Here is a 27,333-nt window from a genome sequence, read left to right as displayed (position 1 = left end):
CTGGCTCATTTTCAATATCAATAAGGTGATCAACAAGGAATTGTTTAAATTCTTCCAGCCCTAACAGCTCGGTTGTAATGAATATTGACTGACATGTCTTACCCAACTAAGGCTGACCCAAGTGAAAATGTCACACAGATGGTAGCGTCCTAATCCTATATGGCAGGAAACAGGTGATCGCGTTCGCAATGTGAACTGAAGCTAACCTGCCATGGACCGCTGGACAGGCAGAGTCGCGCTGGTAATTGGTGCCGGCGCCGGCTTCGGTGCTGCCATCTGTCGAGAGCTTGTGCATCACGGAATGGCGGTGGTCAGATGCACCAGGAATTAAAAAAAAACGGATCGAGGTGGGTCATGCCTGGAAAAACTATGCATATACTTAGAACAGACCGTTAATGAGTGAAACCCACGTAATGGTTAAAGGGATCAGAGTAACCAAATATTAGTGGAATTGATGTGCGTAAAAGGATAACGGCTTCTACGTTTCAATCACTTCATACTATTTGGCAGCGATTTGTGCTGAACAAAATTATCGGGGAATTGTCACGGCGTAACATGCACTTCATTAAAGACTCACATCAGCAGCATGCAACCGCATTACGACTTATCTTCAGTCACAGGGTTGATGTGTCGTGAGTAGACGAAAGGCCACGCCGATAGCTCTATTTCCGTTGTTCGGGAGCTCTGCGGGATCTAACGCTGATTATCAAATGCATTTTTGAATGTTAAACATGTTGCTTGCAATGATGAAGCTTGAAAATTGCGCGTGATATTTAATGAAAGCCGGCCCCACCCCGCTTTTAATGTCATTATCTTGTTTTTGGTGTCATTTTCTCGTTTTTGATGTCATTACCTCGTTTTTGATGCCATCATCTCGCCTTTGATGTCATTTTTTTAACCGAACATTTTCAGGAGCTGGCTGCTGAGCTGACAGATTGCTCCGGCTCCCTGACAGCGATGCACTGTGACCTGACCAAGTCGGAGGAGACTGAGGTCATGTTCCGTGCTATCGCCAAGCAGTTCGGCGGCGCCGACGTCTGCGTTAACAACGCTGACCTCAATTTTGCAGGCGGTCTCCTCGATGGTGCCATCGACAAGTAGCGCACTATACTGGACGTCAACGTCTTGGCGCTGGCACGCTGCACTCAGCTGGCTGTTAGCTCGCCGGCCGTTGACTTCGGGCTGCGATATGGTTCGATGCACTGCCGTTTTTTATGGAATAGTTCTGACTCAAAGCTTTATCCGACAATTTAGTAAAGCGACGACCCAGACCGCAGTCAACCTAAACGAACGCTGAGAAAATTTTGACACGACTTGACAGCGAGCGCTCCATCGCAGGTCACAGGTCATGCCACATGAAGCACGGCATTTCATGCAATAATATGGTGTGACATGTTTCTGGCAAGCAGCAAATGGGGGTTGAATTTCGAACCGGACAAAACATTTCAACAGCCTGCAGCATATAAACGAAACTGGAATAATATCATTGTACGAAAACCACCAAACGCGGTGGGCTCATGTGGTTTCCTAACAGCAGTATGAATGCCGCGTATGCACAACACACTGGCAACCAAATGAACGACACGCTTATAGCTTTCCGCAACTTCTACAGAAGCGCCAGTCGATAGGTAGAATGAATAGTTCAGATAGTCGAGGTAAAGGAAATGGAAAGGCATGTTGCGACGTAAGGATCGCAGGAAAAATAAAAAATTGAGAACATTACACTATACAATGCACAGAAATTGAATATATTCACTGTGCCCTAGGCACACAACAAATTAGTCAGGACAAAACCCAAAAAATCATTTTAAAGAACCATTTAATAGCGCATCATACCGGACAACGATGTAACGGCAGCGATCATGAAACGATGTGACACACAGCTCAACAGTAGCAATGTGGCAAGCGTAACCGCAATTAGTATGAAGGATACAATATACAATCCCAACAATAGGCTTTCATTGTACGATACGCTGGTGCAGTCTGAATAACGTGGCGCCTACTAGAACCCGTGATTCTTGTCCTTTTCAAGTCTGCACGTGTTCTAGCAACACAGTTCGGGACCACCTGTAGCGGCGCTTCAACCCGAATCCTCACTCGGCCAGAGGATGCTGGGAAACACCACCGCAGCCAGCTCAATTCCTGGCTTCACTGAAGCCACCAGTCCTATCGGATGCAGCGCAGCTACCGGTCCCAAAAGAGACGGTGCAACGATGCGTCATACATATTAGTCGACATTTACCAAAAGACATTCATTGCAAAAGTGCACTCAACGCTTGGAATATTTGTTGGAAACGTCCTCTCGGAAGTCATGCTGATGGGCAGGTTAGCTCGCACCACACGACGGTGTTCAAAATGGGCGCCGGCGTGCCACACCAAGAACGAGAGGTGGGTATGAGTGATCGCAGCAGCGCAGATCCTATGCACCGTCACGTGCTTGGCCGTTTTTGTCTTCAACAATTCTTACGTTTTAAAGGTATGCAAATGGGTAAAATCTATTCGCTCATTATTGTCTTGGCCATGACAGCTTTAAACACGTTTCAAATATTTCAGCAATTTTTGGCGTCACCTTTGGCTGGTGACGTCACCTCCACTTGACTTGACGGATGACGTCACCTTGGCTGGTGATCGTTACTTACTTACTGGTGGCGGTCCGACGTCTCATAAGTAATGAAGTGCGACGTGACATGTGCATAGCGCGTCAGTGCGGACACCGACCTCGACTATCCATGGCACTGCGAGTTTACTAGGGAGGAGCGCCTACGACTCCCATGCCGTCACGGCTAGGGATGGAATGACTTCAGGTGCTGCTGGGTTAATGACGTTATGCGCTGCACAATCAGATCCGTCAGACAGTAAGTGGATTTAGTCAAGATTACTGTCAGGACGTTTAAAGATATTTGACGAGTTAAGCAATCTGTCAAAAAATCTGACACAGCATTTGCCTAAAAGAGATGCTCATCACAGACCACCGCGTCTCAAACCTGGTGGTCCTGGCTAAACTGCTCTTGACATACCACGATATGTGAGATAATTGGCGAACTGCTGGCCACCATTTTTGCCGGCCAATTAGCCGCCGGTGATATAGCATACGACACGCGAGACAGCTAGCGCATTTATGTGCTGCGCTCGACAGCCCATGGGCACCGGCGCACAGGAACGGATATGTATGCCGGTGTGCGATTGTATGCCGGTGTCTCAATCGAATCAAGCTGCTGAAAACGCAGTCACATGCTTGAAAACCTATGTACAGTGATAGACACAATAATGACACCTACAATGGTACATGAATCTATAATGATACAATAATACGACAAGTTTACAATAATGAATAACATCCGCTGCGGGAAGCACCGGTAGATACCCACGGCTACAAAGCTAATAGTTCTTTAGCATGATTTCCTGCACCGACGACATGGCCAAGCTGAGCAAACTTAGCAGCTCATGCTTGAATCTTTGTAACTAAAGAATTGCGAAGCACGCACATTTTCTACGTGCATCCCGCGCACGGAGGACCGACGATGTTATCACATTACTATTGTTAAGCATTGTACGCAAAATTTTTCAAACCATGGCGCAGGCCGTCTGATTAATGCAAAATTTCGGGACCCAAAGCAATAAAAGGGTGGACACCTCCCAGCCATTGTTGCACACAGTAAGACCAATCAAGGTTCTCCCTATTTTGGTGATTGTGTTGTGAATTTGCTCGGAGGTGTGTCACTAGATCTGGAATCATTACCGGTCAGGTGGACGACGGCAGCATATTCTTCTTGTAAACGAGAATTTCAGTACATAGAATGGTTTGCACATCTCTAGCACACGTGTCACGTTTAGAACCACTTGAGTAGTATTACAGCTGCTCTGTACGGAGGCGCGTTACTAGACCTGAGGCGGCTCTCGACCGGATGGCCGCCTGTCGCTCAGACCGCTTTGAGGATGGAAATTTCACAATTTCAGTCCCGAAAGCAATAACGCGGTCAATGCATGTACCTTATTTCCACATGCGTGCATACGCGTCACGGTTCACGAGTTTGGGCGATTTTGCCTGTAACCTGCGCGGATGTCCCTTATTATGCTTAGGGCAGCCGCCCAGACCGGTTGTAAAACGGTGCATACGAACCCCAGAGCGATAGAATAGCCGGCACATGTCTACAGCTTTCACAAACGTGCACGCTCGCCACGTTTGTGCCAATTTGTATGATCTTGCATCTGACCTGAAGGGAGGACCGTTCTTGAACTTGGGGTAATTGGTCGACCGGCCTGCCGCCAGCCGCCGATACTTCTTGTGCATAGCTCAGAATATCGGTGTGCCGTGCAAAAGTTGCTCCTGCATCATGCATGCAAGCTTTGACCTACTTTAAAAGATCCAGTCACGTTCAATCCATTCAAGCCTCCAGCCATGCAAACAGCCTCTACAGGCTCCTAAATTGAATGGAGGCAGTTGGAGTCTGGAATGCTTGTGCATGAAGGACTGTCATACTAAAACAGCTATGAGTTGTGAGGATATTGATGGCGCCATTCAACAAAGAGATTAATAGTGACACTGTTATTTACGTCTAGCATTGGGGAAATTAGACAGCTGACGCTCGATTCCAATCGGCGTCTAGAAAAACCGTGACCAGACGCGCGGCGGTGGGAAATATATCAAACGTACACTGGAATTTGTGTTGTCGAGTCTGACAGCGTTCGGTACGTGAGAACGAGATTTTGAGTGTTAATTATGATAACGTAATAATAGATATCTAGTTGACCACCAGGCCCTTGATGGAAAATGAGGCTTCCTAGTGTTGAATCTGCACTCTAAATGCTGGTGGTAAATGTCCCGTGATGTGCCACACTTATGGAGTGTTCCACATTTATATGCAATTTGGAACTGAATTAGCCATGTTGAAGATCATTTAGTGCAGCCCACAGACCTACCCTTTTAAACACCCTGACTTAATTTCCAAGCTTCATGCCTGTGAACATGCACAGATAATTCTGACTATTTCAGGGTCACCCAGGTATTCATAACAACATTAGCAAATGACATCCATATTAACATAATTCAAATTTTGCTCTCACCTTGACCATTTAGTGAGCAGGCCAAGAAAATATGATGTTTGGGCCATGCATATCCAGTATTCATGAGCACAATTTGTAATAAAGCAGCTGTCGATTAATTCTTGATGTTGTACAGGGCGTGATGGGGGTAATGAAGCAATGATGCATTGAAGTGTGCATTTGCTTTGCAAAGAAATGGTATGATCTGGAGCAGCCTTCTCCACTTAAAAGTATTCCAAATTTTATGAGTCAACTTATTTTATCATATCTGATGCTTCAGCATCTGAAGATATGGAGTGCTCCCTATAAGATAGTTAATTGTGAGGGACCCTGGTCACCCATTGTTGGATTGTCAGAGATATGACATACATGTGTCTCTGCTGACTGTCTCACAGATTTCAATGTGGCTTGAAAATTTAGGAAGCAAGTGGCAGTTCTTGAGCTAAAGGCGGAGCAACTCATGATTTTGGGACCGGCCTTAGAGGAGGGCTAAGGCAAGAATTTATATTTGAGGCAGGTTATAGACATTTTGAGGCAGGAATTCCCCTAAAAGCTTGGGTCACCATATTTTGGGGGCTGCTGAAGGTACCTCGATGCAGGTATTGCATTATTGAAAGATTAGGCAAGTCTGGGAAGCTCATTGTGGTGCATAAAAAAGGAATAACACTAATCAAGCAGTTCAAGAGCTGAATGTGCCACATCTGTCTTAGCTACATGTTAGTTGTTTTTGTTGCTATTGCCATCATATCCTGGCCAGCCATGTATATGAATGCTTATACAGTAATCCTGCAGCCAGAGATCCACCAATTAAATCAAAGCTCTCAAATCTTGCACAAGAATAAAACCTTTTGTTCACACCAGCTTCCTGTGCATTTACTAAGCACTGAAAGCACAGTTCACAGCAGCTGAAAAAGCAGCTCAGATCCTGATGGGCCAGCATTAGTGAGGGGCTCTGCAATTGGGATATTTTATTGCTGCATTGTAAAATGCTCTATGCATTTTGGAATGCTCTTAACTTGGTAATGTAAAGGGGCAATCCTAATGTTGCATATTTAACTTAATATGGTTCTGGCCATCTCAGGTAAAGCAGTGGGGGTGATAAGTAGTTGTTGGTGCAAGGTCATGAGGAAAATCCTGGAGACCCACTGGTCACCACAATTATCACCTCCCGCCGCAAGCAAAATAGTGGCTGCTCCATCTAGGGCAGGATGTGACATGTCCCAAATATCTGTCAAATGGTGTGCCACCTTTTGCAGACTAAATGCTTCCCCTTGTAATCTAGTTGTGTGTTATTTTGCCTGTAAAAATTTACACAGGCAGCATGCACCAGCTACATTAAGTTTTTTTTGCTGGATAGTGTTAACTGCTTATGGTTTTCTCCTCTTTCTGGTAACTAGTCTAATAGGTGAAGGACCATGGCTTTCCAACACACTGGATGATCTATCACTATTGATGACAGCTGTCCGGAGAGCTTGGGTGTTGCAAATGTGTAACTATGCCTCCCCACCATCAAGTGGGCTTTCCAAGATCTTGATATCACAATCTGACAGAATTTTCAGATATCAAATTGCTTGGTATGTTATCTTGTCAGTTATCCTGGCATATTTTATCTCAGGAACAGTGAACAAATTGAGACTGTGCCCAATAATTGTGCCCAAAAAAGTGCCCAATAATTATTTGTGTTTTGTAGTTCTTGATCAGTCCTCTAGTTGTATTTAGTTTTGCTTCTCCTGTTATGTCCCACTCCATATGAATATCTAAAATGAAGTGCTCATGACAACAATTTCAGCATATGTCAAGCCAAAGGAGTTTTCCCAATAATGCGGGGTATGAAAATAGGCTTCTTTGAAACCTGTGGAAGTTGGCGGTCAACAGACCGGTGGGTCAGTTTGGCAGTGGTCAGACCAGAGGCAGTTTGGCCAAAAATATCACAAGATTGTGGCACAGGTTATGGTTTCGCGTCAGGGAGGGTAGCAGGTCACCAGCTTTTTCCCAGGCCAGGGTGTTGAAGCTCATGCAGTGTTGGCGAATTCCTGCCAACTTTTATGTGTTGGTTTCATGGATACCATTTCAAATGACAAAGGGTCTCAATGCCAAAGTTCTTTTTACAGTGGCATAGGGTCCAAGTGAAATCTACTGATGGTGAGACACTCAGCTGATTAGACCCCATGGCTCAACACTTAGAAACTGTGCAGGCTGTTGTGCATTCATGGAAAATGTGCAAACAGATGCTAATCAGCACAGGTAATACAGTGAAGTCCCCTACTCCACTTTAGCATTCATAGTTGAAAAAAAAGCAACAACAACAGACTGCAAAAGTACAGAGATCTTGCATACGCTGGCTACAATGTGCTGGATGCTGACTAGCATGAAGCCTATGAAGATAAGGGTCATATGTCACATGGCATCCATCAGGCACTGGGAAAATCTGCAATAGTCTGAGTGAGGCCTAACACACAATGTGAGACAGTTCCTGGCTGGTTGTTTTTGTCTGCCTGATGTTGCTGATAGGTGAAGTACCCAAGCTTGAATTTTCTGCCATAACACAATTGATAGCTGTGGTCATACTGGATATGATATACTTTCCTGGCAGACACCAGCATATAGTGATATTGAGTGGATAAGTTTGGGTTTTTCTGTTTACTGGCCTTCTGGCTAGGTGATGGTCATATGGTTGTGGCTGCGTTTTGTGCGGGCAATGATATTTAGCAGTTTGCACATAACTACAGCATGAAATGGCCGCGGCAGCTGGAGCGCTGGTCAATTCCAAATAATCACCGTCTGCTGTGCGATCGTCACAGTGTGCTCTCCTCCGGCAGGTGAGCGGCAGCCATGTCACAGTATGGAGGCAACAAGAGCGGACCGCCGCCCTGGGCTCAGACGCCCGGCATGCTGCAGAGGCCAGGTAGGCATGCTCACACTGGCACTGCTGGTCAGTGATCAGGTGGTTCCATCAGTAGTGAGTCATGCAGCTACCTCTGCAGCTGGTCAGTGATCAGGTGGTACCATCAGTAGTAAGTCAGGCAGCTACCTCTGCAGTTGATCAGTGATCAGGTGGTACCATCAACAGTGAGTCATGCAGCTACCTCTGCAGCTGATCAATGATCAGGTGGTATCATCAGTAGTGAGTCCAGGCAGCTACCTCTGCAGCTGATCAGTGATCAGGTGGTATCATCAGTAGTGAGTCAGGCAGCTACCTCTGCAAGCTGATCAGTGATCAGGTGGTATCATCAGTAGGGAGTCAGGCAGCTACCTCTGCAGCTGATCAGTAATCAGGCAGTACCATCAGTAGTGAGTCAGGCAGCTACCTCTGCAGTTGATCAGTGATCAGGTGGTACCATCAGTAGTGAGTCAGGCAACTTCCTGTGCAGCTGTGGGAGGTGTTGACAGGAGGATGAGAACCTGTGATGGTTGTGGGAGCTGCGCTATCCATTTTGGGCTCTGTGGTGCATGGCCCACAATATTTTAAATAGCTGTTGGATGGCTGGTGCATGGACCTTAACCACATTGCTTGGTGGGTTGGGTGTGCTTGCAGTCTGGCATGGAAGACAGTAGTGTCCCCTTGCAAGAATGACACCACACAGTATTCTGATTTCTTGCTTTTGCAAACTCAAGTCTTTCAATATGTGGAGACCAGTTGAACACACCGATTTGTATTAATATCACAGGCAAAAAGGTAATATATGGTCCTAAGTTAATGATGGTTGCTTGATCAAAGTTTGTGTGAAGCATGTGTAAACATGTTTGAAGAGTGTTCCACCCTGAAATTTTGTTCGTCGTAATACCATGATAGAGAAGCATGGAAGACTTTGTCAAAATCACCCTCAACCCCCACTCACTCACAGGAAATTCAGTGCTCTAGTGCCCTAAATGGGATACAAGTATATATATATATATATATATATATATATATATATACATATATATATATATATATATATATATATATATATATATATATGTATACGCACATGCGGCAACCCGACAGCGACTATTCCTGCCGTCGCCGTCCTCGAGTGTGTGTGCTGGCTGAGCTAACGGGGCGACGTGTGGCCGTGTTTCAGCAGGCTGACAGGACCGCGTGTGGCCGTGTTTCAGAAGGCTGACAGGACCGCGTGTGGCCGTGTTTCAGCAGGCTGACAGGACCGCGTGTGGCCGTGTTTCAGCGGGCTAACAGGGCGGCGTGTGGCCATGTTTCAGCGGGCTGACAGGATGGGATGTGGCCGTGTTCCAACGGGCTAACAGAGCGGCGTGTGGCCGTGTTTCAGCGGGCTAACAGGGCGTCGTGTGGCCGTGTTTCAGCGGGCTGACAGGATGGGGTATGGCCGTGTTTCAGTGTACTCGGAGGCCGGTAATTCATCCATCCGGGCATCCCCCATCACCTACCAAAGTGAGTCTCGCGCTAGCTGAGCACTCTCCATGGCCCACCGGGCCTCCTCGGGCCTTTTCCCGAGCGGGGCCTTTCCCGGCCATCACCCTAAATGTCCCATGTTCGACTGGCCTCTCCAGATGATGCCCTGGATGTACCCCTGACCTTTCACAGGAGGGATTTCTGATCCATCTCGGGAACCCGTCGGCGGTACCCGTCTCCGACGCCCATCCCGGACACCATCACTGACGCCCATCCCTGGCGCCCATCCCTGACGCCCATCCCTGACGCCCATCCCCGACGCCCATCCCTGACTCCCATCCCCGACGCCCATCCCCGACGCCCATCCCTGACGCCCATCCCTGACGCCCATCCCTGACACCATCGTTGACGCACATCCCTGACCCCATCCCTGACGCCCATCCGTGACGTCCATCTGTGACACCCATCCCCGACGCCTATCCCTGACTCCCATCCCGACGCCCATCCCCGACGCCCATCCCTGACGCCCATTGCTGACGCCCATCCCTGACGCAATCGCTGACGCACATCCCTGACCCCATCCCTGACGCCCATCCGTGACGCCCATCTCTGACACCAATGCCTGACACCACTTTTCCGTGCACGTCCGCTGCTCGTCAATCGTCTTCCTCGGAGGTGGGACCGCCGCCCTTCCCTCCCGCTCCCGCTCCCGCTCCCGCTCCCGCTCCCGCTCCCGCTCCCGCTCCCGCTCCCGCTCCGCTCCCGCTCCCGCTCCTCGCTCTCGCTCCCGCTCCCGCCCCCGCCCGCGCCCGGCCCTGCACACCCATGCCGTCGGTAGGGGCGGCGCGCCTGGCGCCTGTGTCTCGACATCACTGACCGGGCGGCCGTTGTGACCTGGCGCTTGCCGGCCGCCCGCAGCGCCGCAGCAGCTTGGGCCAGCAGACGCTGCTGCAGCAGCCCGGGCTGGCGCCAGCCATGCTGGTGCAGCAGCAGATCCAGCAGCCGGGAGCGGTGAGTCGGCGCCGGCCGGGCGTGGGTTCGAGTCGCGGCGCGGCCGGGAAATGGACCGACCGCGCCGCGCCCTGCGCCGCGCGGTCGCGACGCGTGCGGTCTTGTTGTGCGCGCGTTGTTTTGCAGGCGACCGGATTGTGGAAGCTGTCGCGTTGTTGCGTTGGCAATGTAGCGTTTGGGGCGTGCGCGGGTTGTGTCGCGGCAGTGAGGCTGACAACGCTAGTCGTTGTCAGTTGTCAGTCAGCTGTTGATGCCGCTTTTATTCTTGGGTGGGCGTGCCCAGCTGAGCAATGGACGCAGCTCAAATCGTTCTTTTCAACTTGCGGGCTGACTCATAATTTTCTCATACTCTTCGTGATACAGCGTTTGATCGTACTCTTCTCGATACAGCGCTTGACATTTTATCTGTGCTCACCCTGACGGGCTCTGCCCGTGTCCGCCGTCAGGTACGGTCCCTGACAGTGTGTCTGTGTCAGGATAGGTCAGCTCCCCCGCGTCGGAGCCACGCCTACAGTGTCTGACAGTGTGTCTGCGTCAGGATAGGTCAGCTCCCCCGCGTCGGAGCCACGCGCACAGTGTCTGACAGTGTGTCCGTGCCCGCTCTAACGGCCGGTGCCGGCGTACTGCGCTGCCAGGTGCCGTACGGGCTGCAGTTCCAGGCGGCACAGCAGCAGGCGCTGCTCTCGCAGGCGGGCTCGGTGAGCCTCGGCGCCCCCGGCATCGCGCTGCCCACCACGCTGGCCACCACGCAGGTGAGGGGGCCGCCGCCGCCGCCGCCGCCGCCGCCGCCGCCGCCGGCCGCCGCCGCCGCCGCCGCCGCCGCCGCCGCCGCCGCCGCCGCCGCCGCCGCCACCACCACCGCGCCACGCCGCGCCATAGGCCATGGGGTGATGAGGATGGGCACCGATGGGCCGGGTCCTCATCTGGTCTGGGAGCTGGGAGCATTCGTCGGCTGGGACAGTACAGATGATGTGGTGGGGTGGTATGGATGATGCGGTGGGGTGGTGCAGATGATGGGGGAGATGACTCAGATGATGGAGTGGAGTAATGCAGATGATTTAAAGGGGATGAAGCAGACGATGCAGCGGGATGATGGGGAGGATGCCGGCTATGTCGGGGACCGCTCGACCACTCCGTGTGGCGTCCGTCCCCTGACGCGGGCGTCGGCGGCACCCTCGCCCGCGTTGGCTGGCGGTGACTGTGATGACGGCACGCGGCTCCCCCAGGGATATGCGGCGGTAACGCCACCCTTCCGTCACGTCAGGTGATGACTGGTGATGCTCTCCGCCCTCTGCGTGCCAGCCGGTGACGACTGTGCCGCTCGGTGACAGCGGATAATGACTAGTGATGCTCTCCGCCCTCTGCGTGCCAGCCGGTGACGACTGTGCCGCTCGGTGACAGCGGATAATGACTAGTGATGCTCTCCGCCCTCTGCGTGCCAGCCGGTGACGACTGTGCCGCTCGGTGACAGCGGATAATGACTAGTGATGCTCTCCGCCCTCTGCGTGCCAGCCGGTGACGACTGTGCCGCTCGGTGACAGCGGGTGATGATGATGTGCGGTGGGACGTACGGTGATGACTGTGGTCCTGTTTCAACCTCCGGTGATGGTGTTGCTGTCTGTGCGACTCTCGCCGATGCTGTTGTTCCTCGCTATGGTGGCCGGCGTAGTCGCGGTGCCACGGGAGTGCTGAAGGCTGATCGGACGTTTGTGTCTGTGCGACAGTCGGTGATGACGCCGCTCTCTATGCGACAGCCGGTGATGACGCCGCCCTCTGTGCGACAGTCGGCGATGACGCCGCTCTCTATGCGACAGCCCGTGGTAACGCCGCTGTCTGTGTGACAGTCGGCGATGACGCCGCCCTCTGTGCGACAGTCGGTGATGGCGCCGCCCTCTGTGCGACAGCCGGTGATGACGCCGCCCTCTGTGCGACAGCCGGTGATGACGCCGCTGTCTGTGCGACAGCCGGTGATGACGGTCGGCTCCGGAGTGGCGTACCCGACCGCCCGGAACCTGGGTCCGCCAGCCTCCGCCTACCCCGGCCAGCAGCTGATGCAGGCGCAGCAGGTGTGTGCCGACCTGGCGGCCGAGAGGCGGCGACGGCGTGGTAGCCCTGTGGTCATGGCGCCTGGATGGGGATCCGGAAGGCTGGGTTCGATTCTGTGCGTTGGCAGCTGTCATTGCCCGCGGTCGTCACCGGTGGCGGCGATGGCTGATGACGTCAGACCATGCGTGCATCGGTGCATGCCGAGCCATCGGCCAAATTCTTGTTTGTGCGAGGGTATCCCTACGAAAGTTATCGTCTTTTTGACAACTTGAATTTCGGTATATTCTGTTTTATATAGGTGCTGTGCAGGTCAGTGACAGCACGTACATTGCTACGGTGTCATCGACGACGGCGAATGCTGGGCCCCGGGCGCTTGATTCCGAGCGTGTGACGTATTATGCGCCTCCCGCCGACACTGTTGGTCATTGCGGCATCCGGTAGCAGCAGCAGCAACAACAACAGCAGCAACAGCAGCAACAGCAGCAGCAGCAGCAGCAGCCGAAGCAGCGAGTGTTCACGGGTACCATCACCAAGCTGCACGACAACTTCGGCTTCGTGGACGAGGACGTCTTCTTCCAGACCAAGTGGGTTGCGGTGGCCTCCCTTTTGCCAGTAGCTTGAAAGCGGGTTGTGTTGGTCAGCAGGATGTGGGGGGGGGGGGGGAGGAGATAGGAAGCCTTAAATCGCCAAGGAAATTGCAGGATACGGCATCAGATGCATTACATGGTAAAGCATAGATACAAGACCAGCCGTCTATGGAGATGCTCTGTTCCCGCTCTCAACGAGCACTGGCGTCCCAAACAGGACGGGTCGCAGCAGGGATGACAGGGAAAAAAGGGGAGACTTCAGCCCTGCACAGGGCGGAGGGGACGGCCAGTAGGCGGAAGCCGTGTCTCGCGCAGCTGTGGTGATCTTCCCGTAACGCGCGTGATGTGATGACGTCCTTACTCTGTGTGTCGCGCCGTGACCTGACCCGACCTGCTCGGACCTGACCTGACCTGGCATTGCCTGAAATCTGCTGTGGATGCGTGGTGACTCGGTCTGTCCTTGAGTCTCATCATATGTGCAGTGACCTGACCTGATCTGACACCAAATCTGCTTGCCTGACCTGGCGCTGAATCATGTGTGATGGTTTGGTCTGACCCCTGCCCTGCCCTGCCCTGCCGTGCACTGCCCTGCCGTGCCCTGCCCTGCCCTGCCGTGCCCTGCCCTGTCCTGCCCTGCCCTGTCCTGCCCTGCCCTGCCCTGCCCTGCCCTGTCCTGCCCTGCCCTGCCCTGTCCTGCCCTGCCCTGCTGTGCCCTGCCCTGTTCTGCCCTGCCGTGCTCTGCCGTGCCCTGCCCTGTCATCTGCCCTTCCCTGCCCTGCCCTGCCCTGCCCTGCCCTACCCTGCCCTGCCCTGCCCTGCCCTGCCCTGCCCTGCCCTGACCTGCCCTGACCTGACCTGCGCCCGTATTCCGGCAGCTGCATCCGCGGCACGCTGCCCAAGGTGGGCGAGCGCGTGCTGGTCGAGGCCCAGTACAACGCCAACATGCCGTTCAAGTGGAACGCTACCCGCATCCAGCTGCTGCCGAACCAGGGCGGCGCCGGCGGCGGCGGCGGCGGCGGCGCGATGGGCGCCGTGCGCAGCCAGGCGGTGCTGACCCGCGGCCCACCCCAGGTCATGGCCGCCAAGAGCGCCGGCCCGGCCTACAGCGCCGTGCCCCCGCCCAGTGAGTGGCTTGTCGGCCGGCGGCGCGCTCCGGGGTCTGGTGGGCTTCGTGCTTCGATGGGCTTCGTGCTCGGGTGGGTTCCATGCTCCGGTGGGGTTCCGTGCTCTTGTGGATTCCGTGCTCCGGTGGGTTTTGTGCTCTTGTGGTTTCCGTGCTCTGGCGGGCTCCTTTCTCCGGTGGGCTCCGTGCTCCTGTGGACTTCGTGCTCCGGTTGGCCCGTGCTCGACTACCAGGTGTGAGATGGGTTCCGGTGTGGCTGAACACAAGGTGCGTCTTTTCTGAAGAAGCGCTGGCGTCTGATTTCAGTGGCGCTAAATGCCACGGTGTGGAGTGTGCAGTTACCCGTGAAACTTACTCGCCCTTTTGGCGTGGTGCGCTGCGCGCCCGTGGGATCCGGCGGCGCGGACCCGGGCTGCTCTGTTGACCTCCCTCTGTTGACCTCCCTCTGTTGACCTCCCTGGGCGTCCGCTGGTGTGGCCGCCGGCTGACTGGTGGCCGGCCAGCCGCTGACCTCGGCGCACGCGCGCGTGACCCGCGCCACGTGGCCCGCAGGTGAGCAGATGCCGCAGCAGGCGGGCGGCCTGTACTCGGGCCGGCTGCCGCACAGCGGCCGGCCCCGCTCGCCGCTGCGCCGCGTGCGCGGCTCCAGCCGCGACAAGGACCGGCGCCGCAGCAGGTGGGCTCCGCTCGCCGGCGCCGCCGGAGCGTTGCGTGCTTGTGCCTCGCGGTCGCTGGCTCGCCACTGACCACAGAGTGTGTGCTCATGCAGCAGGGTGGCACACAGGGTCTCTGGTGCTGCAGTGAGGCGTGCCGTTGGTTCACGTGCCACAGGAACGAGGCTTCGGACACGCGTTACATGTCACTGACGCATAGGCCACACGCCACTGACACACACAAGTCACGTGTCGCCGACACACAGGTCACATGTCGCTGACATGCGGATCACACGTCACTGACACACATGCCACATGCCACTGATACGCACAATTCACATGTCACTGACGCAGAGGTCACGTGCCAGCGGTATCACAGGACGACCACACGGGTGCACACGGCCCCCATAAGGAGGACGTGTTACCTTTGCACGCGCACCGCTGTGTGTAACTGGAGGCTCTGAGGCTGCTCACTGTGCGCTTCTGTGGTAAGCCGGCCGCGTTAGCCGTGCATTCGTCTCCGACCCGTCGCGTCTGTCCTCGACTCGCGGCATCTGTCCCCGATCTATCGCAGCATCCGCGCTTCTGCTCCTCCGCTTCGACCCCCGGCCGACCTTCTGACGTCTGGCCGTGACCTGACGTGACCCCGCCCCCCGCTGACCTGACCCCGCCGGCGCCGGCGCCGGCAGGGAGCGGGACGACTCGAGCGGGCGGCGCCGCAGCCGCAGTCCGCGCCGCTCCAGGTCGCCGCGGCCGCCGCGGCCGCGCCACGCCCAGATACTCGGTCCACGTGCCCAAGGTCACCATGGACATGTGAGTACGCGCCGCCGCCGCCGGGCGGGCAGCCGCGCCGGCGCGTCAGGGTGGCGGGCTGGGGACGGTGTTAGTGAGGTAGCTTTTGGTGTTAAGGGTGTGAGAATTGCGCGGGTATCTGCGCGCTGGAGTGCAAACTTCGTGAAGTGTAACGGCCTTAGTAAAAGCGGGTGGACGTCTTTCAGTATCTTATGAATAAGTGTTCATGTATTCTCAACAACAATGGTTGATTCATGGTACTGCGTTTTCCGTTCCTGATATGTTTCTACCGATGTTGAGTTAACATGATGCTAGTCTAGCATGTCATGTCTGTCACGACATGATACAATATACGCCTACGATATGTCAGTGCGTTTCGAACTGCAGTCGTGCCGTCTCACGCCATATGAAGTGTTGATGCGGCTCTGCTGGTGCGGCCGCGCCTCGTGCGTCGCCGCCCGGTGCCCGCCCGTCTGACCTCCCGCCCCCTCCCCTCCCCTCCTCTCCCCTCAGGTCGGAGGCGGCTGTGCTCACCCTGAGGAAGCGCTACACTAACCTGTACGTGCCATCCGACTTCTTCCTGTCGCGCTTCCTCTGCGCAGAGACGTTTCCGCTGCACCGTCCATTCCAGGTGAGCGATCGTCGATTGGACTGGTGTTGGGCGCTTGATCGACAGGTGAGGGGTTCGATTCCCGCCGAGGGACAACGTTTTTAATCCGTTTTTCACGAGTGGTGGTTAGGGCTGTGACCATAAGCGTTACTTGCGACAGAAGACGAGTGCTGCGGTCGGGGTGCCTGTCTTGCCTTTAAAAGGCGCGATGTGTTCATGAACGCAAACCACGCGATGCCCAAGTATCGTCCCTGATAACGTGCTTCGTCGGAGCGGGTCTGTGATAGTTTGGCAGAGATTGACGCGGTAGGGAGGAGGATCGCAGCGCGCGGACAAGTCTCCATGTCAGCCGTGGTGTTGCACACGCGCCGCGCGCCGGTCAGTGCGCCGTATGCCGTGGTGCGGGACCGCGACCGCCTGTCCGCCGCCGCTCACGCCGTCACTGACGTCACGCCCGCGTCCTTCCGTCGCCATGGCGACGTCAGCTGGCCTCGCCGGTGTCGTACCACGTGATGAGCAAGGACGTGGACCCGGTGGCCGAGAACACCGCCGTGTACGAGCCGCCCGACGTGGACTACCGTTTCTGCGCCAAGGTAGGCGGCGCCGGCGGCGGCGGCGGCGGCGGCGGCGGCGGCGTCTGCGGGCGCGGGCTGTGGCGCGCGCCGCGCCGGCTGTCGCCGGCTGGGCGACACGTGAGGGGGTTGCAGGCTGCAGGGGTGATGCTGTGTTGTGTCCGGAGGCGGGTTGGTGCTCTCTGATCACGTCTTTAAAAGTGAAGTGGATTATGAATGGTTGGCGAGAAGGAGCCTCCACTTGGGTGGCCGGATGCGTGTACACTGCTCAGCTCTGTCCTAGAGGGCACAGTGTAGCCGTGTGATCGTCCGAGGCTGGCTCTTGTCCCAGCCTCTAGCCGCCGATTTTCTCTGATGGCCCCTACTTGTTCCTAAATGGCCCCTCTTCCAACCTCTGTAATGGTCCTCACACGCCATAATTCGACCTCTTGCCCCCCCCCCCCCCTCCGTCGCGCCCTCTGCCGCCTCTCACCCGTGCCCGGCCCCGCCCGCTGCCCCCCCCCCCCGTCGCGTTCCTCTGCCACCTCTGACCCGTGCCCGGTCCCGTCCACTGACCCCCGCCACGCCGTGCGTCAGGTGATGCTGCTGACCACGCCCACGTGGGAGGATATCTGCCGCAAGACCTGCAACCCTGGCCGAGGAGGACGTGGACGAGGACAGCCTGGTGCACCCCTCGCGCGTTATCAGCTTCCTTGTCGGACTGCGCGGTCAGTGTCGCGTGGCTTCGGTGGGCGTCATTTTACACCCACGGGCGTCACAGTGCATCGCGAAGCGTCATGGTACACCGAAAGGTGTCAAAGCGGGCGGGCGAGTGTCGTGCGGGCGTCGCAGTGCACTGACGGGTGTCGAAGTGCACTTACGGGTGCACCACTACTCCAGGGACCTGCTTCAATGATCGCTGGCTTGGTACGTTAACAGGCGCCGCACTACACCGGGTCGGCACGTCATCATACCAACATGTGTCAGAGTGCACCAACTTATGTTTCATTGTCCGTTAAGTCATGCCTGACGATCTCCATACCAAGTCATCACAGCCTTGCGTGACCAATACCGTGCCTACCTTTGTGTCTTTGCCATCCAAAAACCTGGTTGTCAAGGCAAAAGGCTTCAGTGCTATGCTAACTAACGGCTCTCAGGCCTTTTTGCCTTTGGCCGTGTCTTTCAGACCATCTCTGCCCAATCATCTCTCGCCCTCAGCGTGTTCACTGTGTGACCGCCTCCACGCCTTTTGACATCTGCCGGACGTTCTCTGCGCCTTGTCATTGGGCTGACCTTGTCGTGGCGTGCTAACGGGCTGACCTTGTCGTGACCGGCCCTCGGCAGGCAAGAACGAGACGATGGCCATCGGTGGCCCGTGGTCGCCGAGCCGCGACGGCGCCGACCCGGAGGGCGACCCGCAGGTGCTGATCCGCACGGCCGTGCGCACGTGCCGCGCGCTCACCGGCGTCGATCTGTCGCAGTGCACCAAGTGGTACGTGACGCCGCCCGGCCGGCCGCCGGCACGCGCTGGCGCGCTGGGGCGTCGCCGTGTGTGGACGCTGGCTGGTCGGTGTACGGTGGTGGTGGATGTGACGGGCGGAGGAGGGAAGGCGGTGTGCAGCGGTGGAGGGGGAGAGGGGAGGATGGGGGTCCGGCGAGGGGCGCAGGCCCCGGGTGGAGGAAGAGGCAGGCTGACTTCTGCTCGGGTGTCCTCGTCTTCAGCGACCCCGAGGACCGGCCTGTGGATTTTGTAGTGGCTGTCGCGTAGGTGCAGCAGCGGACACCGTGATTCGCTTCTCCAGAGGGTGGCTCCGCCCCCGGGAGAGCCCCACCTCCGCGACCTCGCCTCCTGATTGGCGCAGCCGTGTCCGATGGGCGGGCCGTCCCGGCGCCCGCTGCTGATTGGCCGACCGTCGTCGTCGCTGGCTGCCGATTGGTTCGCGCACGCGTCGTGATTGGCTGGCCGTCGCTGTCACTGGCGGCTGATTGGTTCGCGCTCGCGTCACTGACTGCTGATTGGCTGACGGGCTGTGTGAGTGGCCGGGCGCCCCAATCGCGTGTCGACAGTGTCGGTGATGTCCACAGGTACCGGTTGGCCGAGATATTCTATCGCCGGGGGGACAAGTCCACAGAAACGGTGGTTCTGTTCCTGCCGGACACCGCGGCGCTGGTGCCCTCTCGCGTCGACTGGGAGAAGCAGCAGGCCACCTATCAGCGTCATTTGGAAGCCAAACTTAACCCGTCGGCCGCCGCACAGGATGAGAAGGCACTGCCCCGTCTCCGCTCTCTCGTGTCTGTGGCCGATGGCGCTGCGTGCCGCTCGATGACTGTCCTGTATTGCAGCGGGATGAGGCACCGCCGGCCGCGGCCGCCGCGCCGGAACTGGGCACTTCCGGTCCGGTCGGCCGGGGCCGCGCCCCCGCTAACAGGCCAGCCTCGCGTCTGTTTACAGAGCGGCCACGTGGCGGCCACCTCACGACGGGGGTGACGTCATGGCCCGACGACATCATGTGCCGGTGACGTCACGGTTCCGGGGCGCGGTGCTGGCGCCGGAAGTGCGCCAGTTTCCGGTCGCGGGCGGGCCGCGGTGGCCGCCGCGCGACTTTCGCTTCGAGGGCGATACAGAGGGCCCGACTGCAGCGGGCCGCTCCCGCTGGCGCGTCCGGCGCGTCTGGTGCTGGCGTTCGGCGTCTGTATGCGTGTGTGTGTGTCCGTATGTGTCCGGTGCGTGTGCATGCGCGGGATTGCGTGAGTGCCCAGCAGTGGACCGCTAGCTCGGCGGGGAGAGGGAGGGGACTGTACCTCCGGGCGGTGGTCGCACGTGGCAACGTCGGGGATCAGGCCGGGGCGGCGGGGCGGGGTGACCCTCGCCCCCGCCGCTGCAGCACGCTCGCTCGCTCGGTCCGGCGGCGTCCAGCCGCCGCGCTGAGCCGAGGCTTCCCCGGACCCCCCCCCCCCCCCCCTGTTTGTGTCGCCCCCCGTCACCCGGCCGTGACGGCCGCGATCTCTCACGCCCCGCGACGCCCCGCTTCGGCTGATCCGCTGACCGCGCTGGTTCGGCTGATCGCGCTGGACCGGCCACTAGGCAGCCGCGGTACCCTCGGGAGCCGGCCTGCCCGGCTGGCCGGCGCCGACCGCATCAAACGCGGTCGGCGTCCGTCCCCGTCCGTTGGCCCCGTCGCCAGATGACGTCAGCCCCGTGACCAAATGACGTCAGTCCAGTGACCTGATGACGTCGGCCCCCGTGACCTGGTGACTTGAGCCCCATGACGAGATGACGTTGGTCCCGTAACCAGATGACGTCAGCCCTGTGACGAGATGACGTCAGTCCAGTGACCTGATGGCGTCAGTCCCATGACCAGATGACGCCGGCCTCGTAGCCATTTGACGTCAGTCCCATGACCAGATGACGCCGGCCTCGTAGCCATTTGACGTCAGTCCCATGACCAGATGACGCCGGCCTCGTAGCCATTTGGACGTCAGTCCCATGACCAGATGACGCCGGCCTCGTAGCCATTTGACGTCAGTCCCATGACCAGATGACGCCGGCCTCCTAACCATTTGACGTCAGTCCTATGACAAGATGACGCCGGCCTCGTAACCATTTGACGTCAGTCCCGGGGCCAGATGACGCCGGCCTCGTAAGCATTTGACGTCAGTCCCATGACCAGATGACGCCGGCCCTCGTAACCATTTGACGTCAGTCCTATGACAAGATGACGCCGGCCTCGTAAGCATTTGACGTCAGTCCCATGACCAGATGACGCCGGCCTCGTAACCATTTGAACGTCAGTCCTAGACAAGATGACGCCGGCCCTCGTAACCATTGACGTCAGTCCCTATGACCAGATGACGCCGGCCTCGTAACCATTTGACGTCAGTCCTATGACAAGATGACGCCGGCCTCGTACCCATTTGACGTCAGTCCCGGGCCAGATGATGTCAGTCCCGTGATGGGGGTGGACGCCAGCCCCATGCCGGGGATGACGCCAGCCCTACCTCCTGGTGCGTGCACGCCGTTGGCCGTGGCGGGAGGGAGCGGTGTGCCTGCCGCCGCCACTGCCACTGCCACCGCCCGCTCTGACGCGGCACGTGCGTGCGTGGCGTGGCCGTGCAGGACGAGGAGGTGGCGACGGCGAGGTGGCGACCAAAACAGGAGCCCACGCGCTGGACGGAGCTCGACCCGAAGAGCATGAAGGTGGCCGAGCTGAAGCAGGAGCTGGAGCTGCGCTCGCTCAGTCCGAAAGGTGCGGCCGGGGGGCGGCGGCGGGCTGCGCGTCGTCCGCGCTGCCGGGGCCTCCACCTCGGACCGCCGGGGACTGTGACTTGGGCTCTGCGGGAGATCCCCGGTTGCGGGAGTGGGAAAGCCCACCCTCCCGAAGCTTTCGCCGCTTCTCTTGATGTTGCTTCGTGCGCGGGGCGAGCGGTCGTTTCTCCGAGGGCGGGCGCTCTGGCGCGGCGCGCGCCCGCGCCAGACGTCGAGCCGTAGGTCTCGCGGGCTCGGCCAGGCTCCACGAGGGGAGCATGGGTGGGCTGGCACTGGCGGGGAGGAGATCTCGCTGCACCTCGGGAGGGATTCCAGACTGTTCGCCACACACACCGTGGCTTGAGCCGCAGGCGAGCTGGCCGCGTGCTTGGCTCTGGCCCCAAGGGCAGGGCGGTCCTGTGATTAATGACAGGCAGTGCCAGTGCGGTCCCATTTCACTGCCGAAGAAACTGCACGAAACAATGAAATACATTTTACCGATAGCGTACAAACATTCACAACAGGGACAGTGTACCACTGAGTCTCACCAACGCGCCGGCGCGGTGGGACCGCTTGCAGTTCATGTGCCCAAAAGCCGTCATCATCGTCAGCATCATCATCTTCTTCATCATCATGATAATCATTTTCATCATTATCACCAGCACCACCACGACCCACCATCACTACCATCATCATCATCGTCGCCGTCGTCATCATCATCATTACTACCATCAATTACCATCACCACCACCACCGTCACGTCGCCGCCATATCCTTACAGGCAGACGGCAGATGCGTCTGCCACCCCGCTGTCCCGCGCCGTCCGCCGCCTCGCCCGCCTCCCTGACACCCTACCACCTACCCCGCCGACAGGCCTCAAGTCTCAGCTGATCGCGCGGCTCACCAAGGTGCTGAAGACGGAGGAGGAGCGCGAGGAGGAGGAGCGGGTGTCGGGCGCGGCGGCGGCCGCCCAGCCGGCGCCGGCACCGCCGCCGGCGCCGCCAGCGCCGGCACCGGCCGCCGAGCCCGAGCCGCCCGAGGACGAGGAGGCGCGGCGGCGGGAGGAGGCCGAGCGGCGGGCGCTCGAGAAAAAGTGAGCCGATGTGGAGTGGGTGTGGCGGTGCCGCGGTGCTGCGCTCGGTTGGACTTTGTTCACTGGTCGCTGTTATTTACTGGGCGGGAAGGATGGTTTTTGGCCGGGCCGTCTGCCTTTTGCGTGCGTTTCATCATCATTCATCATGTCTGCCTCGACGGCGTTTGCGCCCGCCGGTTCCCAGCGGTCAGCAGTACCCAGCTGTACACGCGTGCCATGTGCCAGACCCTAAACTGCAAAGAATGAAGATGACTCAAGTATGATATCTCGTGATGAAAATAGCTGACCTTCATCACACATCATCATACATCCGCAAAGCACATGATCCCAGTCATCAGCGTCATCCTCTTTATCACCATGTTGGTGGTAACGATCATCAGCAGCAGCAGCGGCTCCAGCAGCGTCACCCTCACCGTCGTCTGCTTCAGGTACCAGCTGCCGGACACGCCGCAGGTGGTGGTGCACCCGCACAGGACGGCCAAGTCGGGCAAGTTCGACTGCACGGTCATGTCGCTCTCCGTCCTGCTCGACTACCGTCCCGAGGACAACAAGGTGAGAACGATGCGGGACTGCTCGTCCGCATGGAGGCGAGAACCCTCACGCCTCTCAAACCGGTCACTGCTCGGGGCTCGGGGGACGTTTTCCGTCGCCATGTCACGGTCACGACATTACCGTTGTCTGGCTACCAATGGCAAGTGCTCGTGCCTCGAGGTGGCAGGTTCTCAGGTGAGAATCCCTCATGGCGAGAACATCCTGAGCGGCCAAGAGCTCTGAATCGGCGGCGAGACTACAGCGCTTCAATAGATAAGTGCGTCTGTCGAAATCTCTTGCTGGCATGCTGTGAAGCCCAAATGCGCTCTCAGCATGCCGTAAAGGTCATATGCGTTCCAGAGCATGCTGGAAAGGTCATACGCGTTCTCAGAGCATGCTGTAAAGCTCATATGCGCTCCCAGATCATGCTGTAAAGCTCATGTGCGTCCTCAGAGCGGAGGAGTGCCGAGCAGTTTCGGTGTGGCGCCATATTGCGGTGCGTAGCTATGGCAGCACACGGCTGTGAGGTGGACTGGCATCATTAGTGGAGAGCCTCGGACGGTTCCGGTTCGTTCCGGTCCGTTCTGGCCCGTTCTGGTCCGTTCGTGATCGGGTATGGGAGGCGCGTGGTGCAGGAGCTCAGTGGGGTGGTCCACCGCACTTTGGATGTAGAGGTCGTGAGTTCGAGACGCGCTGCAGGCTGAATACGTTTCCCCGGTCGACAACGATCTGAGTGGTCGCGGCGGTGACAGCGAGAGTCGGTGCGCGTGCCGACTTGTCTGATCCACCACGGAAGAACACTCGTTTAATGCGTCGCTTTTCACTGATGTCTGATGGAACGCCGCGCCGTCCCCACGCGAGCACCTGTTTGGGGTGTCGGTGTTTCGTCGAGGTGTAACATAACACCTCTGCCGGCCCCGCTTGACACCTGTTTGGGATGTCGGTGTTGGCCGGCGTAAGACATGACGCCCCTGCCGTCTCCGCAGGAACACTCATTCGAGGTGTCGCTGTTCGCCGAGGTGTTCAAACGAGATGCTGATGCGAGACGCCGGCTTCACCATCTACCGGGCGCTGGTGGAGGCACCGGACAAACCGCGCGAGGAGGTACGGCGTGGTGCGGCGCGCTGCCAACGGGGCGGGCGGGGCGGGGCCGGGCTAGGACGCTGAGCAGGAGTTGGAGCCGGGCTGGGACGGAGTAGCGTCCTGTGCTGCAGCGCAGGTGCTCCACGCCACATCTCACCCGTGCTTCCTCCTGTTGAGCTGTTCACTTCGTTATGAAACTTTCGTGTTGATTCATTGTGAGCCGTCAACGTCTCGCAGAGTCTTAGACCATGGTCCCCGTTCGCGAATGGCGTAGCGTCGGCAGCGCTGGCCTGGCGCGCGTTGTCCAGTTGCGTTGACGTTTCCTTTTCTCCTCGGCGCTGCTTGCAGAAGAAGAGCAAGGACCAGGACAAGGAGAAGAAGGAGGCGGCCGGGGACGAGGACAAGAAGAAGGAGGACAAGGAGGAATCGGAGGAGCGTGACGACGACGATCACACCTCCAGCGACGCCAACGTACGTCCCCGTGCCCAGTCACCTCGCTGTCACCCTCATACCCGGATAATGACCCATAACCACCTCATAAGGACCCCAGCGACGCCGACGTCGTTCCCGGCTCTACGCAGCCTATGTCTTGTCATTCTCCCCTCCCCATCAGTGCTCCGTTGGGGCAGACGTCCGCCGTGACGAGGCGGGTCTTGATCAGCGCTCAGTCCCGGGCTGGTCGCTGATTGGTGGGTCCGTGCCCGTCGCTCCTCACCGTCTGCGGCGGACCTCAGTTCGCGCGCTGGTGCTGTCGTGGTCCGCCCGGACGGCGCGACGCGCCCCGGTGCCCCGGTCCCGGTCCGAAGTGGCGCGTCCCAGACTACCCGATGTGGGAGTCGACCGCCGCCGCCGCCGCCGCCGCCCGGGCGGGCTCTGCGCCGTCGCTGACCGCTGCCCGCCCGCTCGGCAGATGTACACGGCCAACAAGGCCCTGCTGAACGCCTTCGCCTACTTCGACACGTCCCACTGCGGCTACGTCGTCGACAAGGACCTGAGGAGATCCTGTACACCATCGGCATCGGCCTCAGCCGCGCGCAGGTGCGGTGCGGTGGCGCGCGTGGCGCGCGCTGAGTTCGGTCCGCCAGTGCAGCTGAAGTGTTCAGAAGCCAGTAGCGCGCGGGGGCCGGAGCAGCGACACGGAGCGGTTGTGAGCGGGTCGGAAGAGATTATTGTTGACTGGTGGGTGGGTTAGAGCAGGCCGCCGTCCCCCGTTCAGCGGCCGTAGGTCATCCCGTTCAGCGACGTAGGTCATCCCGTTCAGCGACCGTAGGTCATCCCGGTCAGCGGCCGTAGGTCATCCCGGTCAGCGGCCTATCGCCCGTAGGGCCACATAGGGCCACGCACTGACGCAAACCGATTCGACTGACGGCGGCATCCTCTGCCCAATCAGACGGCTCTCCTGCACATCTCGTGGTGCAGGTGTCAGACCGGCGGAACGGGCAACCGATGACGTCACGGGATCACGTGACGGCGATCGGCCGGATGGCCGTGCCTGGTTTATAGGGCCTTGGGCCAGAAGGCCGAAGTGGAGTTTTGGCGAGGTATTCGCCGGACGTTGGGGCGCTGCGGGGATGTTGCCTCTGGTGCCTGTTCGCTCCCCAGCGGGCAGCGGCGTCTTACGCCGATTTTCCCAGCACTCGCCCAAGACTGGGTAGTTTTTTGCGCACTCAGCCATTCGATGAGGGCTTCGGCATCTTTTGGCGCGGAGCAGTTGTGAATGTGTGATTTGATCTATGGAATGTGCCATTTGCATACCAGTGCACTCTGACGTCATCGCTAACTCGGTTGGGGGCTCTGTGGATCCGACGGCTGGTCTCCCTTGAGTAATATTGCTAATCGTTTCGCGGGTTAAAATCGACCCGTCGAAAACCCCCCGCGGCGGGAATCGAACCCGGTCCCTCGCCCGCGAGCTCGGTTGGCTGACCGCTCGGCCGGCGCGGCGGCAGAGTCGCAAGCTGGTGCAGAAAGTGGCGGAGAAGGACGCCGTGCCGTACCGGCGCCTGACTGACCGGCCGGTGCCGGAGGACGGCGAGGAGGAGAAGCCCGATCCCAGCCGGCAGGCTGACGTCACCACTCTGGCCAAGGGTGAGACGGAGAGGAGGGGGAGGAGGTGGGAGGGGGGAGGGGAGACGGTTCGGTGTTGGGTGCCGGTAAAGCCGTGGTGTGCCGGTTCGGTCGATTTGGTGTCCCTGTTCTATAATTTTTCTCTACGATTTCCAGGATTGTTTCTTTACACTGTGGTTATTCGAAAGTTTTTGTCATTGGGTTTACGCAAATGTGAGGTGGTAGCGCTGTGACGGCCCTCAATTACGGTAGGTGTTTTGGCCCATGCTGTGGACGCCCAAACGCCAACGTGAGAGACGGCGACGTTACAACTCTAGAACTCGTGGAATCGAAACGCTACTTTACGGAATGAGGAGCGTCCGTTCGTGTTAAGAAAGCTGAAATTCACGGCTTGATAAGACCATCCAGTCCCCATCTGACATGGTGTCCAGCAATACGCTACTATTGCTGTGGCTCTTTTGTTGTTTTTTGTTGTTTGTTGTTTTTGTTGCTGTTGCTCTTGCTATTGCGGTGAATGTTGTTCTATTCACTACCCCCCCCCCCCCCCGCATGAGCGCCCCCGTACCGGCACATCGTCGCGTAGCTCCCCCCTGGTGTCGCGTAGCTCCCCCTGGTGGTGGGCGAGCCCGCCGCCGTCGCTTGCGGACTGCCGTCTCACCCGCGGCGCCGTCCTCCAGGCAACTGGCAGCACCTGCCGGCATTCGCGCGCCGCGGCGCCGCCAGCGGTGGCGCGTCCTCCGCCGCCGCCGCTGCTGCTGCCACCGCTACCGCCGCCGCCGCCTCGGCCGCCGCCGACTCCGAGGAGCAGCCCAGGTGCGGCGCTGGTGGCGCGCCGGTGGCGTTTGTGGCGCGCCAGCCGCGGGCGAAGCGTCGGAGGAGGTCGCTTGCTGGGGTGGGGGGGGGGGGGGGGGGCGACGACACGCAGCGGTGGTGGTCGTGTGGAGCCGGACCGGAAGGACGGCGGGTTGTGATGTGTGTGGGATGCCGCGTGAGCCCCCCCCCCGTTGAGCCCCCCCCCCGTAACCCGCCGCAGTTACGTCGCCACTGCTGATGACGGCGTAACTGACGCAGCCAGCGATGGGAGGGGGGGGGGGGGGGCGCAGCGCCGCCGGTTTTTGACAAACCATTCTTTTCTGTCGACGCTAAGTTAGTTCTGTCAGGGGTGCGGTCTTCGCGTCCGTGTAATACACCTACCATCACGCCATGTGAGTGATGTGGTGCACTGCTGCTCGTGCGCCTCCGAACTACGGCGCCGCCTACGCGGCTCTGGTAGCATGTAGGCCGTGTCGCGCCTGGCGCTACCCTGTGCCGCACTGTGCTGTGCTGTGCTGCCACAGCATAGCACAGCACAGGGCGACACAGTGAGACGGCCGCGCTGGTCCCGCTCGCCGGCGCCGGCGGTGACAGCGCGCCTATGACGTCACGCCTCTGACGTCACGCCGCTGACGTCACGCCGCTGACGCCCATGCCTCACTCCGGCGGCATTGATGGTGATGTTCGAGGGCAAGCCTGGTGGACCTCTCGTCGCTGATGGCGCGCGTCCGGCGGG

At 58.3% G+C, this 27,333-nt stretch overlaps 2 protein-coding genes and 1 long non-coding RNA gene across 3 annotated transcripts; all 3 read left to right on the top strand.

Annotated features, from left to right (window-relative positions):
- The first annotated feature begins 211 nt into the window (after positions 1–211).
- Positions 212–2,073, top strand: LOC119092796 (uncharacterized). The gene is made up of 3 exons (XM_037215724.1): positions 212–325; positions 1,102–1,192; positions 2,033–2,073. Exons 1-3 carry the CDS (start codon positions 212–214, stop codon positions 2,071–2,073), a joined length of 246 nt encoding a protein of 81 aa, XP_037071619.1.
- A 2,560-nt stretch (positions 2,074–4,633) lies between these two features.
- LOC119091036 (uncharacterized) lies at positions 4,634–9,433 on the top strand. The gene is made up of 3 exons (XR_005093348.1): positions 4,634–4,689; positions 7,863–7,948; positions 9,380–9,433. It is a non-coding gene; the product is annotated as an uncharacterized LOC119091036 (long non-coding RNA).
- Positions 9,434–10,219: 786 nt separating this feature from the next.
- On the top strand, positions 10,220–27,149 carry LOC119092780 (cell division cycle and apoptosis regulator protein 1-like). The gene is given in 24 exon segments (XM_037215723.1): positions 10,220–10,228; positions 11,041–11,157; positions 12,370–12,471; positions 12,893–13,035; positions 13,914–14,161; positions 14,714–14,733; positions 15,572–15,627; positions 16,120–16,237; positions 16,702–16,809; positions 17,365–17,415; positions 17,417–17,495; positions 18,112–18,259; positions 18,853–19,252; positions 20,885–21,014; positions 21,887–22,106; positions 22,535–22,658; positions 23,624–23,662; positions 23,664–23,741; positions 24,069–24,191; positions 24,631–24,709; positions 24,712–24,760; positions 25,669–25,805; positions 26,462–26,489; positions 27,122–27,149. Coding segments are annotated over 24 exon segments (2,634 nt in total).
- Positions 27,150–27,333: the final 184 nt, after the last annotated feature.

This window comes from Pollicipes pollicipes, unplaced genomic scaffold (assembly GCF_011947565.3).
Source record: "Pollicipes pollicipes isolate AB1234 unplaced genomic scaffold, Ppol_2.1 Scaffold_1600;HRSCAF=1878_pilon_pilon_pilon, whole genome shotgun sequence".
NCBI lineage: Eukaryota > Metazoa > Arthropoda > Thecostraca > Pollicipedomorpha > Pollicipedidae > Pollicipes > Pollicipes pollicipes.
This window is presented reverse-complemented; position numbering and strand designations above follow the sequence as displayed.